Below are 17,881 nucleotides of genomic sequence, written 5' to 3' on the forward strand. Positions count from 1 at the left end.
CCACCCACACTTACGAACACCACCCACACTTACAAACACCACCCACACTTACAAACACCACCCTAACTTACAAACACCACCCACACTTACAAACACCACCCACACTTACGAACACCACCCACACTTACAAACACCACTCACACTTACAAACACCACCCTAACTTACAAACACCACCCACACTTACAAACACCACCCACACTTACAAACACCACCCACACTTACAAACACCACAAACACCACTCACACTTACAAACACCACTCACACTTACAAACACCACCCACACTTGCAAACACCATCCACACTTACAAACACAACTCACACTTACAAACACCACCCACACTTACAAACACCACCCTCACTTACAAACACCACCCTCACTTACGAACACCACTCTCACTTACAAACACCACCCTCACTTACAAACACCACCCTCACTTACAAACACCACCCTCACTTACAAACACCACCCTCACTTACAAACACCACCCTCACTTACGAACACCACCCTCACTTACAAACACCACCCTCACTTACAAACACCACCCACACTTACAAACACCACCAACACTTACAAACACCACTCACACTTACAAACACCATCCACTATTACAAACACCACCCACACTTACAAACACCACCCACACTTACAAACACCACCCACACTTACAAACACCACCCACACCTGTGAACACCACTCACACTTACAAACACCACCCATATATGTATATATATGTATGTGTGTGTATATATGTATGTATGAATGTGTATGTGTGTGTGTATGAATGTGTATGTATGTGTGTATGTGTGTATATATATGTATCTATGAATGTGTATGTGTGTATGAATGTGTATGTGTGTGTGTGTATGTGTGTGTATGTGTGTGTGTATGCGTGTATGTGTATATGTGTGTATATATGTATGTGTGTGTATGTGTGTGTATGTATGGATTTGTGTGCGTGTAGACGAGGCAAGCTGGACCGAGTGGGAGGCAGCCTCCGCCTATCACCAGGTGGAGTGCGCTGACCGCCAGCTCCATGTTAATCCGCAGCAAATCACCCAAAGGTAAGAACGAGAGAGGAGCAGGAGAATCATCAAAGTCTAAGAATGATGGCAGCTCAAATCAAAGCAGCTCAACCAAGTGGGCTGATATCATCGTCATCATCATCGTCGTCATCATCATCATCATCGTCGGCATCATCATTGTCGCTGTCGCGTGGAAATGCTTAGCAGCAGCCAAATAACACTTGGATTCAAGCGGGGTGATGTTGATAGAGACCCGACAAACCCACAGAGACACCCATAGACCCACAGAGACACTCATAGACACCCATAGACACTCATAGACACCCATAGACACCCATAGACACTCATAGACACACAGAGACAAACAGAGGCACCCGTAGACACACAAAGACCCACATAGACACCCAGACCCATAGAGACCCACAGATGCACCGATAGAGACCCTACAAACCCACAGAGACACCCATAGACCCACAGAGGCAACCACAGAGACCCCGTGGACCCACAGAGACAGCCATAGAGACCCATACATTAACACGGTTGGCAACGTACGGTGCAAAAAGAAGTTTAACTTTCGTAGATGCAACCTGTACCGCCACGTGGGTCTACATTAGCGTTGAAGGGTTCCCAACGACTCGGAGGTTTAGGGGCTTTCGCCGTAAGTTTACTCGAAGCTTATTTCAGTACACGAGGGTGTAACAACTTCCCCAGGGGTCCCGGGCTACGTCCCACTAGCCCCCCCGTCACAGCCGGCTGCCCCGTGCTGCCTCCTCTGCGTCCGACCGTGGGTTCAGCCAACCCGGCCGACCGAGGAGCGCGGTCACCTCCAGCCCTGTACGCTGTGCTATCCCCTACTCCTACCCTCTTGCCCCTGGCTCCCCCCGTTCCACCCTACTCTGAGCCCCGGCTCCAGCAACGACCCCGCCTACGTCACGGGGTTCCCCTTTTTATACCAAGGGGAGACGTGACGTCATGGAGCTGCCCGGCGCGCATGACGTCACGTTTCCATTTGACTCCTCTGCATTAGTAAAGGTCTCTGGTGAGTCTCTGTGAGTCTCTGTGGGTGTCAGTGGGTCTCTGTGGCTCTCTGTGGGTCTCTATTAGTCTCGGTGGGTCTCTTTGAGTCTCTGTGGGTCTCTTTGAGTCTGTAGAAAAATGCGTTTAGAGCATTTTTCTGCCACGTGGTGATGACGATGATGACGACGACGATGATGAGGATGATGACGACGGTGATGATTACGACGATGATGATGACACCAGCCACTTTGGGGGGGGGGGGGGGCATAACGCGGTGTGTGTGTATACAAAACAAGTTGATAGCTTCAGTTGTTGTGGCTGATGTTGTTGTTGTTGTCACTTGTGCAGCGATCCAGCGTATCTTCAAGACTTCCCTGACTAAGCGCCAGAAGCTGGAGCTCGCCGCCATGGACGCGGTTTGGTTTTTTACTTTGGACGAGGGGGAGGAGGAAAGCCGAGGGGGCGTCGCCAATGGAGGATATGACGACGACGATAACAACTACATCCTTGTGAGACTCACACACACAGACACACAGACACACACACACACAGACACACACACAGACACACACACACACAGACACACACACACAGACACACACACACACAGACACACACACAGACACACACACACAGACACAGACACACAGACACAGACACACAGACACACACAGATACACAGACACACACAGACACACACACACAGACACACACACAGACACAGACACACACAGACACAGACACATACATACAAACACAGACACACAGACACACACAGACACACACACAGACACACACACACAGACACACACACAACTACATCCCTGTGAGACTCACACACAAGACAAAGATCCCCTATATAGCCTTCACAGACTGTAGGGGCAAGTGCTGTTAGCGAGCACCTATGAAGGCCAGAACGTTACACGAGGGGGTGGGTGGCCAGCACCACGACCGACCGCCTTTGTCTCCCCAGTGGCGATGTTTACACACCGCACCAGCTACTCATTTGAGGCTGAGTCGACCTAGGGGAGGCCAGGGACCGGTTCAGATAATCGTCACTGTTGGTGTTGGCCGTGAGTGGGAATCGAACCCGGGTCGCCGGGTTCATAGCGCAGCGTAACGCTAACCGCTGCACCACCGCTCCCCACACACACAGACACACACAGACACACACAGACACACACAGACCCCCAATTTGACCTTCACCCTGATGCTTCCCGTGACCTCCCCGTGACCCCACTTTGACCTTCACCCTGACCACTCCGCGTGACCTCCCCCGTGACCCCTGCAAGGTCCAGAACGAGCACTTCCACTACCGCTTCGAGCTGAACAAGAAGATTGGGCATGGTGGACAGGGCGTGGTGGTGCAGTGTCTGGACCACAAGACTCGGACGATGGTGGCGCTCAAGATCCTCGCCTCGCCCTCCAAGTGAGTGGGCCCTGGTGCAGCGGTGCAGTCAACAGCAACAGCAGCACCAACAACAACAACAACGATGTCAACAACAACAATGGGCCAACTATGGGACTGCTGTTGAGTGTTAGCTCACAGTGACAACAATAACAAACTATGGCTGAAACAACCTTTACTTGACTCTCCCTCGCTCGAGCACCCACCACCATCACGACCACTACCACCACCATCACCACCACCACTGTCACCACCATCACCACCATCACACTACCACCACCCCTCTCTCCCTACCACCACCACCACCACCATCACGACCACTGCCACCACCATCACCATCACACTACCACCACCCCTCTCTCCCTACCACCACCACCACCATCACGACCAATGCCACCACCATCACCACCATCACACTACCACCACCACCATCACACTACCACCACCATCACGACCACTGCCACCACCCCTCTCTCTCTACCACCACCACACTACCACCATCACACTACCACCACCCCTCTCTCCCTACCACCACCACCACCATCACGACCACTGCCACCACCATCACGACCACTACCACCGCCCCTCTCTCCCTACCACCACCACCACCATCAGCACCATCACACTACCACCACCATCACACTGCCACCACTACCATCACGACCACTACCACCACCATCACACTACCACCACCATCACGACCACCACCACCATCACACTACCACCACCACCATCACACTACCACCAACACCACCATCACACTACCACCCCCACACTACTACCATCACGACCACTACCACCACCATCACACCACCACCATCACCATCACACTAACACCACCACCACCATCACCACCACTGCCACCACCCCTCTCTCACTTCCACCACCACCATCACCACCATCACACTACCACCACCATCACCATCACACTACCACCACCATCACCACCACTACCACCACCCCTCTCTCCCTACCCCCACCACCACCACCATCACCACCACCAGCACCACCATCCCCACACTACCACCACCACCCCCTCCCTACCACCACCCTTCCCCACCATCACCACCATCCCTCCTCTACGTTACGTCTAAACTCTCTGTCTCTGTGTCTCTGTGTCTCTCTCTGTGCACTCGCTCACTCGCTCGCAGCTCCAGGCAAGAGGACAACCAGCTGAGAGAGATCCAGATGTCTATGGAGCTGCAGAGCCAACGTAGCGACGTGGACTTCAACGTTGCAAAAGTCCTGGAGACTTTCTCCTTCCGAGGCCACAAATGCCTCGTCATGGAGCTGTTGAGGTACGAACAGCACCAGCACCAGCACCACTCACTCACTCACCATCACCACTACCGCCATCACCACCACTCACTCAACATCACCACCACCACTCACTCACCATCACCAGTACCACCATCACCACCACTCACTCACCATCACCACCACCACCACTCACTCACTTACCATCACCAGGACCACTACCACGACCACCACTCACTCACCATCACCATTACCACCATCACCAACACTCACTCACTCACTCAGCATCACCACCATCACCACCACCACCACTCACTCACCATTACCACTACCACCATCACCACCACCACTCACTCACCATCACCAATACCACCATCACCACCACTCACTCACTCACTATCACCACTACCACCACACCACCATCACCACCACCACAACCACTCACCATCACCACCACCACCACCACCACCACTCACTCACCATCACCACTACCACCATCACCACCATCACCACAACCACTCACTCACCATCACCACTACCACCATCACCACTCACTCACCATCACCACCACCACTCACTCACCATCACCACTACCACCATCACCACCACTCACTTAATCACCATCACAACTACCACCCCAGCACCAGCACCACCACCACTCACTCACCATCACCACTACCACCATCACCACCACCACTCACTCACTCACCATCACCACTACCATCACACCACCAGCACCACCACCACTCACCCACCATCACCACTACCACCATCACCACCACTCACTCACTCACTCACCATCACCACTACCACCATGACCACCACTCACTCACTCACTCACCAACACCACTACCACCACACCACCAGCACCACCACAACTCACTCACTCACCATCACCACTACCACCATCACCACCACTCACTCACCATCACCACCACTACTCACTCACCATCACCACTACCACCAGCACAACCACCACTCACTCACTCACTCACCATCACCACTACCACCATCACCACCACCACCATCACCACCACCACCACTCACTCACCATCACCCCTACCGCCATCACCACCACTCACTCACCATCACCACTACCACCACCACCACAACCACCATTCACTCACTCACTCACTCACCATCACCACTACCACCACACCACCAGCACCACCACCACTCACACACTCACCATCACCACTACCACCACCACCACACCACCAGCAACACCAGCCACTCACTCACTCACCATCACCACTACCACCATCACCACCACTCACTCACTCACTCACCATCACCACTACCACCATCACCACCACTCACTCACCATCAGCACTACCACCATCACCACCATCAACACCACCACCACCACTCACTCACTCACCATCACCACTACCACCATCAGCACCACTAACCCACCAACACACTACCACCATCACCACCATCACCACCACCACTCACTCACCATCACCACTACCGCCATCACCACCACTCACTCACTCACCATCACCACTACCACCACCACTCACTCACTCACCATCACCACCACTCACCATCACCACTACCACCATCACCACCCACTCACCACCACCACACCACCACCCACAGAGACCCACAGAGAGGGGCATCGCTGACGCCTCTGTCTCCCCGTCACAGCACGAACCTCCATCGGCTACTCAGAGACATGGGGCAGGGGCACATCGACGAGGACATCGCGAGGGCCTACACCAGGGGCATCCTCCGCTTCCTCGCCTACGCCAAGTCCCGGGGCATCGTCCACGGGGACATCAAGCCGGTGAGCGGAGGGCAGGCTGGGGGCGCGGACGCTCGCTTTGACGCTCGGCACTCTGACAGATGTAGATGTCACTGGTTCTTCACGTTCTGTAGACGCAGATGCCACTGGTTCTTCACGTTCTGTAGACGCAGATGCCACTGGTTCTTCACGTTCTGTAGATGCCACTGGTTCTTCACGTTCTGTAGATGTAGATGCCACTGGTCCTTCACGTTCTGTAGATGCAGATGCCACTGGTTCTTCACATTCTGTAAATGTAGATGCCACTGGTTCTTCACGTTCTGTAGATGCCACTGGTTCTTCACGTTCTGTAGATGTAGATGCCACTGGTCCTTCACGTTCTGTAGATGTAGATGCCACTGGTTCTTCATGTTCCGTAGATGTAGATGCCACTGGTTCTTCACGTTCTGTAGATGTAGATGCCACTGGTTCTTCACATTCTGTAGACGCAGACGCCACTGGTTCTTCACCTTTTGCAGATGTAGATGCCACTGATTCTTCACGTTCTGTAGATGTAGACGCCACTGGTTCTTCACGTTCTATAGATTTAGATGTCACTAGTTCTTCACATTCTGTAGATGTAGATGCCACTGGTTCTTCATGTTCTGTAGATGTAGATGCCACTGGTTTTTCACGTTATGTAGATGTAGATGCCACTGGTTCTTCACGTTCTGTAGATGTAGATGCCACTGGTCCTTCACGTTCTGTAGAAGCAGATGCAACTGGTTCTTCACGTTCTGTAGATGTAGATGCCACTGGTTCTTCACATTCTGTAGACACAGATGCCACTGGTTCTTCATGTTCTGCAGATGTAGACGCCATTGGTTCTTCACGTTCTGTAGATGTAGATGCCACTGGTTCTTCACGTTCTGCAGATGTAGATGCCACTGGTTCTTCCCGTTCTGCAGATATCGATGGCACTGGTTCTTCACGTTCTGCAGATGTAGATGTCATTCGTTCTTCACGTTCTGCAGTTGTAGATGCCACTGGTTCTTCACGTTCTGCAGATGTAGATGCCACTGGTTCTTCACATTCAGCAGATGTAGATTGCCACTGGTTCTTCACGTTCTGTAGATGTAGACGCCACTGGTTCTTCACGTTCTGTAGATGTAGATGCCACTGGTTCTTCACGTTCTGTAGACGTAGATGCCACTGGTTCTTCACGTTCTGTAGATGTAGACGCCACTGGTTCTTCACGTTCTGTGATGTAGATGCCACTGGTCCTTCACGTTCTGTAGATTAGATGCCACTGGTTCTTCTCGTTCTGCAGATGTAGATGCCACTGGTTCTACACGTTCTGTAGATGTAGATGCCACTGGTTCTTCATGTTCTGTAGATGTAGACGCCACTGGTTCTTCACATTCTGTAGACGTACATGTCACTGGTCCTTCACATTCAGCAGATGTAGATTGCCACTGGATGTTCACGTTCTGCAGATGTAGATGCCACCATCGCCATCTATCGAACTTATGAACTCTCGGTTCTGAACAGCAGCAACTTGAGCGTACGGACTGGGTTTGGTTCGTATCTCTGAAAGTTCGCAAGCTGAACGTTCATAAGTAGAGGTAGTCACCGTACATAGACGTACAGTCCTAGAGAGTGCTCGCCGCCTTGACCCCGCTGAGTGTGAATCCTCTCTCTCCCTGCCGCTCGCTCCCCATCCAGCGCAACATTCTGGTGAAAAACATCGCGAGCCGCGTTGCCAGAGTCACCGACTTCGGCCTCAGCTTCTTTGTGGACCGTCCACGTGAGTGGTGACCCCCCTACACCTGCACGTGTGTGGGTGTGTGTGGGTGTGTGTGGGTGTGTGTGGGTGTGTGGGTGTGTGGGTGTCTGTGCGTGTGGGTGTCTGTGTGTGTGGGTGTGTGTGTGTGTGGGTGTCTGTGTGTGTGGGTGTGTGTGGGTGTGTGGGTGTGTGTGGGTGTCTGTGTGTGTGGGTGTCTGTGTGTGTGTGTGGGTGTCTGTGTGTGTGGGTTTCTCCACCCACCCACCCACCCACCACCACCCCCCACACACGCACGTACCCAGTCCACATTCACCATCACCGCCGCTGTCGCTTGCCGTCATCCACACAGCCCCGTGCGTGGGAGGCACCCTCGTCTACATGGCGCCCGAGGTGCTGCTGGGCTACCCGGTCACCTGCGCCGCGGACACGTGGTCCCTGGGCTGCACCGTCGCCAAGATGGCCACCGGCAGGGACCTCTTCCGCTCCTTCGGCCACGACGACCACCTGGCATGCTGCATCGAGGTGACCGTGGAGCCTCCTTGGGGGAAGGCGGGGGGGGACACCTCAAGCGGGAGACTTGGCCCAGACCGGCCCCGCAGACATCCACCCAGCCGGCCACCCAGCCAGTCACCCAGCCAGTCACCCAGCCAGTCACCCAGCCAGTCACCCAGTCAGACACCCAGCCAGTCACCTGGCCAGTCACCCAGCCAGTCACCCAGCCAGCCACCCAGTCAGACACCCAGCCAGTCACCCAGCCAGTCATGCAGCCAGTCCCGCAGCCAGCCACATGGCCAGTCACCCAGCCAGTCACGCAGCCAGTCACCCAGTCAGACACCCAGCCAGTCACCCAGCCAGTCACCCAGCCAGTCACCTAGCCAGTTATCCAGCCAGTCACCCAGCCAGACACGCAGCCAGTCACCCAGATAGTCACCCAGCCAGTCACCCAGCCAGTCACCCAGCCAGTCACGCAGCCAGCCACCTGGCCAGTCACCCAGCCAGTCACCCAGCCAGTCACGCAGCCAGTCACCCAGCCAGTCACCCAGTCAGACACCCAGCCAGTCACCCAGCCAGTCACCCAGCCAGTCACCTGGCCAGTTACCCAGCCAGTCACCCAGCCAGACACGCAGCCAGTCACCCAGCTAGTCACCTGGCCAGTTACACAGCCAGTCACCTAGCCAGTCACCCAGCCAGTCACCCAGCTAGCCACCTGGCCAGGTACCCAGCCAGTCACCTGGCCAGTCACCCAGCCAGTCACCCAGCCAGTCACACAGCCAGTCACCTAGCCAGTCACCCAGCCAGTCACCCAGCCAGTCACCTGGCCAGTTACCCACCGACTCGCCCACCCACTGACCGACCCACTCGCCCACTCACCCACCCACCTACCAACCTACGCCCCCACCTACCCACCCACCTACCTACCGACACACCCACCCACCTACCAACCCACCTATCTACCCACCGACCCACTCGCCCACCTACCAACCTACTGACCCACCTACCCACTCACCCACCCACCTACCAACCTACCCACCCATCTACCCACCTACGCACCCATAATGCTCGATGTGACAATGTCACAATGAGATCTTCTTCTGCCGTACGGCCGATGAGAAATAGCTACGCAGCTCTGTGGGCGCCTTACCTGGTTAAAGAAAAATAGTTTAGCTGTAGCGTGGGTCCCTTTGTAGGTCCCTGTCCTTCTACATGAGTCTCTAGATCTCCAAGGGGCTCTGTATGGGTCTCTGTGAGGCCCTATTGTTCTATGGAAGTCTGTGGGTCTCTATGGGTCTCTGTATGGGTTTTTGTGAGGCCCTATTGTTCTATGTAAGTCTATGGGTCTCTATGGGTGTCTGTATGGGTCTCTGTGAGGCCCTATTGTTCTATGTAAGTCTATGGGTCTCTATGGGTCTCTGTATGTGTCTCTGTGAGTCCCTATGGTTCTATGTGAGTCTCTGAATCTCTATGGGTCTCTGTATGGGTTTCTGTGAGGCCCTATTGTTCTATGTAAGTCTATGGGTCTCTATGGGTCTCTGTATGTGTCTCTGTGAGTCCCTATGGTTCTATGTGAGTCTCTGAATCTCTATGGGTCTCTGTATGGGTTTCTGTGAGGCCCTATTGTTCTATGTAAGTCTATGGGTCTCTGTATGGGTTTCTGTGAGTCCCTATGGTTCTATGTGAGTCTCTGAATCTCTGTGGGTCTCTATGGATCTATGTATGGGTCTCTAGGAGTCCCTATGTTTCTATATGTCTCTGAATCTCTATGGGTCTCTCCGTGTAACACGCATGTAACATGCGTGTAACACGCATGTAACATGCGTGTAACAAGCGTGTAACAAGCGTGTCTCTCTCTCTGTCTTGAAATGGTTGTGCAGATCATGGGCATGCCTCCGAAAGACATGTTGGAGAGATCTCGCAACAAAGAGTACTTCTTTGGTGAGTAGAAGGGTGGTGTGGTGGTGGTGCGGTGATGGTGCTGTGGTGGTGGCGATGGTGGTGGTGTCGTGGTGGGGGGGGCCTGGGGGGATGGGGAGGGAGGAGGTGGTGGTTGGGGCTTGGGCCGACTCAGTAACGACCTGGGTTAGGGGCGATAAGTAACCAAAGCGGGGGTAGGTGGGTGGGTGGGTAGGTGGGTGGGAGTGTAGGTGTGGGTGGGTGAGTTGATATGTGGATGACGTGGTGGTTGGTGACACTGTGCGTGTGTCTCTCTCTCTCGTTCTCTCTCTCTGTGTGTCTCTCTCTTTATCTCTTTGTGTGTCTCTCTCTGTCTCTGCCTGTCTCCCTCTGTCTCTCGTTCTCTGTCTCTCTGTCTTTCTCTGTCTCTTTGTCTATATCACTCTCTCTCTCTCCCTGTCTCTCTATCCATCTCTGTCTCTCTCTGTGTGTCTCTGTCTCTCTCTCTGTCTCTGTCTCTCTGTCTTTCTGTCTCTCTGTCTGTCTCTCTGTCTCTGTGTCTCTCTCTGCCTATCTCTCTATCTCTCTCTCTCTCTGTGTCTCTCTCTGTGTCTCTCTGTGTACGTCTCTGTCTCTCCATCTTTCTGTCTCTCTGTCTCTTTCTGTCTCTGTGTCTCTCTCTGCCTATCTCTCTATCTCTCTCTCTATCTGTGTCTCTCTCTGTCTCTCGTTCTCTGTCTCTCTGTCTTTCTCTGTCTCTTTGTCTCTATCACTCTCTCTCTCTCTCCCTGTCTCTCGATCCATCTCTTTCTCTCTCTCTCTCTGTCTCTCTCTGTCTCTCCTACTTTGTCTCTCTGTCTCTCTCTGTCTCTCTCTGCTTTTCTCTCTCTCTCTCTCTCCCTCCTGCAGACCATTTCGGCCATCCTCTCTGCCTGGGCAAGAAGCGTCACCCGGGAAGTATTCCCCTGCACTTCGTGCTGCGGGGATGTGGAGTTCAGCTCGTGCACTTTATCAGAAACTGCCTACAGTAAGAACACAGACAAAGATCCCCCGTGTAGCCTCTAGCAGGCTGTAGGGGAAAGTGCTGTTAGTTGTAGCGAGTAGCAGCACCTACACACAGAAAAAGATCCCCCGTGTAGCCTCTAGCAGGCTGTAGGGGCAAGTGCTGTTACTAGTAGCGAGTAGCAGCACCTACACACAGATAAAGATCCCCCGTGTAGCCTCTAGCAGGTTGTAGGGGCAAGTGCTGTTAGCGAGTAGCGAGTAGCAGCACCTACACGCAGATAAAGATCCCCCGTGTAGCCTCTAGCAGGCTGTAGGGGCAAGTGCTGTTAGCGAGTAGCGAGTAGCAGCATCTATGAAGGCCGGCGCTGTGGCACACACAGAGGGCGTGGGTGGCCAGCACCACCACGCCCGGCCGCCTTTGTCTCCCGGGTGGCGATATTTACACACCGCACCAGGTACTCATTTGAGGCTGAGTCGACCGAGGGGAGGGCCAGGACCGGTTGCTCAGATAAACGCAGTCCCTGCTGTTGGCCGTGGTTTTTTTCGGTAAAGTCACGCAGGTAAATAAAAGTAGAATAAAATAAATATAAAATATCACGACGTTTCCATCGCAACACCAAGCGGTCGTCCTCAGGTGGAAAAAAATTAATCCAGCAGGGGAACAGCTGAACCAGGAAGAAACACAGCGAGAGAGCTGTTACAACAACAAGACTTTATATATATGCGTTGTCGAAGGGCGAGCAGGCAGGGTCTGAGCTGGAAAGGAATTCCATCCCTGCATGCAAGCGCGTCAGTTGTGTTAATGGGGGAGATCAGGGAGAGAGAGAGAGATTAGGGAGAGAGATTAGCATGAACTGGGCTTCCGTCGCCGCATAAGAGTATCGCCCCTGCATATGCGCGCAACAGCCGCGTTAATGGGAGAGTATCACTATGTTGATGGGAGAGATTATGCAAGAGAGATTAGTGGGATGAGCAGGTTAATATATACACACACACTCACACACGTCCGCAACAATAACAACCGCCATTCGCCACTAAGTGGCGGTGACATCACCACGGCGCTTGTGCCAGGCCATGTGCACGTTGAGGCCAAAGTGAAGTGTCGAACGCTCGCTGGCAGGAGGTCACGGGGCAGATCCAGCAGGTGCCACGGGTCGACTGACTGAGATGACTGCTGGCTGATGCACCACCTGTGCCCCCTACTGTGCCAACCTGCTGTGCTTTGGCCACCCGGTGTTCCGCTCATTGTTGTGAGCGTCGCTCTAATGCCTTCCATTGTTGTTGGAGCGCGACTGCCTCCAATCGCCCAGTATCAGCGTCCTCCACAAGCCTCCTCCACAAGTACCCAGGCAGATGCTTAGTTTTGGTGGTGCTGATGGTAAGGCCCCAACTTTTAGTGGCATGCTCCTGTTTCAGCAGCAGTGCGTCCAACTCTTCCTCTGAGCATCTATTACCAAATCATTGGCATACGTAACATGGTTGACCAATAGGGAGCCATCCGTTGACCGTACCTGGGCATCGATCAGCCTCCCATTATATCTGTAGCCATCGAAGGCTTCACAAACTACGTGGTCGAAATAAATGTGAAATAATGTGGGAGGCAGAGGACATCCCTGTCGCACCCCAAGGTGAACAGGGAATGGCTCTGACTCCAGTCCACGTAGTTTTACCTGGGCCCGCTCACCAATATGAAGGTCCTTAATCATCGTGAGCAGAGAGTCAGGGACTCCGAAAGCACAAAGAACAACCCAGAGCCCAGGCCTACTGATGGTTTCATAGCTCTTGACCAGGTCAATAAAGCAGAGATGTAGGTCTTGTTGGAATTCCCTACACCTCTACTGTAACAAACGGACAGAAAATATGGCATCTGTGCAAGACCGCCCTTTCCTGAAATCACATTGGGGCTCCGCAAGCCTCCCCATCCAGTGGCCCAGACTGTTGTTATGATGTCATGTAGGGCAGTCTGTGCACAAACGCCACCCTCCCTCAGCATTTTGCTTGGGAGATCACCTCTGCCCGGTGCCTTTCCTGGTCTCAGACTCTGGATCGCCTTCAGTACTTCCTCAACAGATGACACCTCAGCCAGCCACTCACAGGGGGTGACAACCTCCTCCAATATTTGAGGCACCGCAGCCTCAGCAGGGTCAACCCCACTTTGTCCCACGTTTTGCCAGGCTGAGGGATTCCCCCTTCCCCAGGACCTCACAGAAATGCTCAGCAAATCTGCAAACCCGTTCCTGGGGGTCGGAGATTGGATCACCGTTGTTTCCCCTAACGATGGTAATAGGTGTGGCGCTGCAGGTTACTTGTTTTGATGTAGTTAAATAGAGATTTGTGATCGCAAGCCATTGAGGCAGACTCCATCTCCTCAGCAACCCAAGACCACCACCACTCACCCCCTCTGTGCCCCCCCCCTTTATCCCCCTCCGTGCCCCCCCTCACCCTAGCTGGGATCCAGAACGCCGCATGACACCGGAGCAGGCGCTGGCTCACGGCTGGCTCCAGAGCGACGACACCGCCAGCCCCAGCGACGACCTCCCCACCACTAGCCGGGCCCTCCCCACCACCAGCCGGGCCCTCCCCACCACCAGCCGGGCCCTCCCCAGCACCAGCCGGGCCCTCCCCACCACCAGCCGGGCCCTCCCCAGAGCTGTGAAGCCACGGTGAGGCTCTCTCTGTGTGTATGGGTCTCTATGAGTATGGGTCTCTATGAGTATGGGTGTATGTGGGTCTCTATGAGTATGGGTCTCTGTGAGTCTCTGTGGGTCTCTATGAGTACGGGTCTCTGTGGGTCTCTGTGGGTCTCTATGAGTATGGGTCTCTATGAGTATGGGTCTCTGCGGGTCTCTATGAGTATGGGTCTCTGCGGGTCTCTATGAGTATGGGTCTCTGTTAGTATGGGTCTCTATGAGTATGGGTCTCTGTGAGTCTCTGTGGGTGTCTATGAGTATGGGTCTCTATGAGTATGGGTCTCTATGAGTACGGGTCTCTGTGAATCTCTGTGGGTGTCTATGAGTCTGTAGAAACTCGTGATGGGCAAGTCCACTCCTGGGGGTGGGGACTGACTGTGACCTCTGGCCGTAGTTGCGGGATGCTGACGTGGTGGTGCTGTGGTGCTGCTGCCTCTCTCTCCACAGAGCTCAGCCGGAGAAGAGGCTCCCACCATCATCATCATCATCATCCTCCTCATCGGAGGAGATGGAGGAGGAGCAGGATGACAAATGTGAGGAGGAGGGGGGTGACGAGGAGACAGAGGAGGAGGTGGAGAAGGTGGTGGCCGTGGTGGTGCAAGAGGTCGAGACGAAGGTGGTGGTGGCGGTGGTGAAGATGGAAGTGGACGAGGACAAGATGGAGAAGGATGAGGAGAAGACGGAGGAGGAGAAGGAGGAGAAGGATGAAGAGAAGATGGAGGAGAAGGAGGAGGACAAGATGGAGGAGAAGATGGGGGAGAAGGAGGAGAAGGAGGAGGAGAAGGAGGAGAAGGAGGTGGTGGTGGTGGCCGTGGTGCAAGAGGTCGAGACGAAGGAGTTGGAGGAGGAGACAGAAGAGAACAAGGAGAAGATGGAGAAGATGGAGGAGGTGGAGATGCGGCAACAGCAGAAGAAGGAGGAGGAGGAGGAAGAGGAGGATAAGAAGAAGAAGCGAGGGGGCTTGGCCCAACTGGGCAGGGCGCTCCGGTCGCTCTTCGGCCGCCTGCTGCTGTGTGGTGGACGGCCCACGGCAGAGTAGCGGCGTGGTGGTGGTGGTGGAGTCGGTGCTATCCACCACCACGAGCAGCACCACCACCGCAAGCACCACCCACCCACCCCATAACACCACACTCACCACACACACCCAGCCACACAAACCAAGCCCACAGACACCCACTCACTCCACACACACACACACTCACCCCACACACACTCACCCCACACACACACTCACCCCACACACACCCTCACCACACACACTCACCCCACACACAAACTCACCCCACACACACACCCTCACCACACACACTCACCCCACACACACACTCACCCCACACACACACCCTCACCACACACACTCACCCCACACACACACTCACCCCACACACACACACCCTCACCACACACACACTCACCCCACACACACACCCTGACCACACACACACTCACCCCACACACACACACACTCACCACACACACTCACCCACACACACACTCACCCCACACACACACACACTCACCACACACATATTCACCACACACACAGTCACCACACACACACTCACCCCACACACTCCCGTGGGAAACAGCTGTGGCAAAAGACGAAAGAGTGGAAACCCAGACATGGACTTGACACAGCCACTCTGACTCAGCCCACCACACACTCACCACACACACCCAGCCCACACACACCCACTCACCCCACACACACACACACTCACCCCACACACACTCACCCCACACACATACTAACCACACACACATTCACCACACACACGCACCACACACACACTCACCCCACACACTCCCGTGGCAAATAGCTGTGGCAGAAGACGAAAGAGTGGAAACCCAGACATGGACTGGACACAGCCACTCTGACTGCACTCACCACACACTCAGCCCACCACACGCTCACCACACACTCAGCCCAGTAGCCTACCCAGGGCTCCCTTACCCGGGACTCCAACCCATGCTGGTTTTCATCCGGTGGCAGTCCTCAAAGGAGGAGGATGAGGGAGGGAGTGACCTCGCCACACGGTTTCCAGGACATGGGGAGGGGGAAGGGAGGCCTGGTGCAGGCACTGGACGAGAAGCGTGCCTAGGCCCTGCCACGTGAAGTTTGTTAAGAAAAAAAGTTATAATTTAATCATATATAGCTCTGTACATAATATCGTAGTTTTGAATGTTTTATTGTAAATATTATAATTATTGTAAGAATGTTTTGTTCTTCCTAAGAGCGTTGTTATTGTGCATAAAGTCATCATATAGCTCTGTACATAATATCGTAGTTTTGAATGTTTTATTGTAAATATTATAATTATTGTAAGAATGTTTTGTTCTTCTAAGAGCGTTGTTATTGTGCATAAAGTCATCATATAGCTCTGTACATAATATCGTAGTTTTGAATGTTTTATTGTAAATATTATAATTATTGTAAGAATGTTTTGTTCTTCTAAGAGCGTTGTTATTGTGCATAAAGTCATCGGGACGTGAGATGACCTTGCGGACGTTGATTTTGTGGGGTCTGGTGCCGTCGATTGTCAGTGACCTGTGGGGTCTGGGTTCATCTTGGCCGTTTCACTGGGGTTTATAATGGACAGGTAGGGTGGGTTCATCTTGGCCGTGTCACTGGGGTTTATAATGGACAGGTAGGGTGGGTTTATAATGGGCAGGTAGGGTAGGTTTATAATGGACAGGTAGGGTGGGTTTATAATGGGCAGGTAGGGTGGGTTCATCTTGGCCGTGCCACTGGGGTTTATAATGGGCAGGTAGCGTGGGTTCATCTTGGCCGTGTCACTGGGGTTTATAATGGGCAGGTAGGGTGGGTTTATAATGGACAGGTAGGGTAGGTTATAATGGACGGGTAGGGTGGGTTTATAATGGGCAGGTAGGGTGGGTTTATAATGTGCAGGTAGGGTGGGTTTATAATGGGCAGGTAGAGTGGGTTAATAATGGGCAGGTAGAGTGGGTTTATAATGGACAGGTAGGGTGGGTTTATAATGGGCAGGTAGAGTGGGTTTATAATGGGCAGGTAGAGTGGGTTCATAATGGACAGGTGGGGTGGATTTATAATGGGCAGGTAGGGTGGGATGGCGATTGGATGCCTTCCCCACGTAAGATGGCGGTTCGGCGCCTTCCCTTGGTCCCTTTCCAAATAGATTGGTCCCTTTCCACGTTAATGGGTCTCTTTGTGAGTCTGTGGGCGTATGTTGTGAGTCTTCCGGCGTCCGTTGTGAGTCTGTGGGTGTCCGTTGTGAGTCTGTGGGTGTCCGTTGTGAGTCTTCCGGCGTCCGTTGTGAGTCTGCTTGTGTCCGTTGTGAGTCTGTGGGTGTCTGTTGTGAGTCTGTGGGTGTCTGTTGCGAGTCTGTGGGTGTCCGTTGCGAGTCTGCGGGTGTCCGTTGTGAGTCTGTGGGTGTCCGTTCTGAGTCTGCGGGTGTCTGTTGTGAGTCTGCGGGTGTCTGTTGTGAGTCTGTGGGTGTCCATTGTGAGTCTTTGGGTGTCCGTTGTGAGTCTGTGGGTGTCCGTTGTGAGTCTGTGGGTGTCCATTGTGAGTCTGCGCGTGTCCGTTGTGAG

The 17,881-nt window shown here is 53.6% G+C and overlaps 1 protein-coding gene across 1 annotated transcript; it reads left to right on the forward strand.

Annotated features, from left to right (window-relative positions):
* Positions 1 to 11,275: 11,275 nt before the first annotated feature.
* Positions 11,276 to 16,271, forward strand: LOC142923440 (uncharacterized). The gene is made up of 3 exons (XM_076064544.1): positions 11,276 to 11,640; positions 14,066 to 14,281; positions 14,756 to 16,271. The coding sequence occupies exons 2-3, from the start codon at positions 14,085 to 14,087 to the stop codon at positions 15,345 to 15,347; spliced, it is 789 nt and encodes a 262-aa protein (XP_075920659.1). The 5' UTR covers positions 11,276 to 11,640; positions 14,066 to 14,084; the 3' UTR covers positions 15,348 to 16,271.
* Positions 16,272 to 17,881: the final 1,610 nt, after the last annotated feature.

Source organism: Petromyzon marinus, unplaced genomic scaffold (assembly GCF_048934315.1).
Source record: "Petromyzon marinus isolate PM22_M1 ecotype Great Lakes invasive population unplaced genomic scaffold, UKy_Petmar_22M1.pri1.0 PM_Scaffold_51, whole genome shotgun sequence".
Lineage (NCBI taxonomy): Eukaryota > Metazoa > Chordata > Hyperoartia > Petromyzontiformes > Petromyzontidae > Petromyzon > Petromyzon marinus.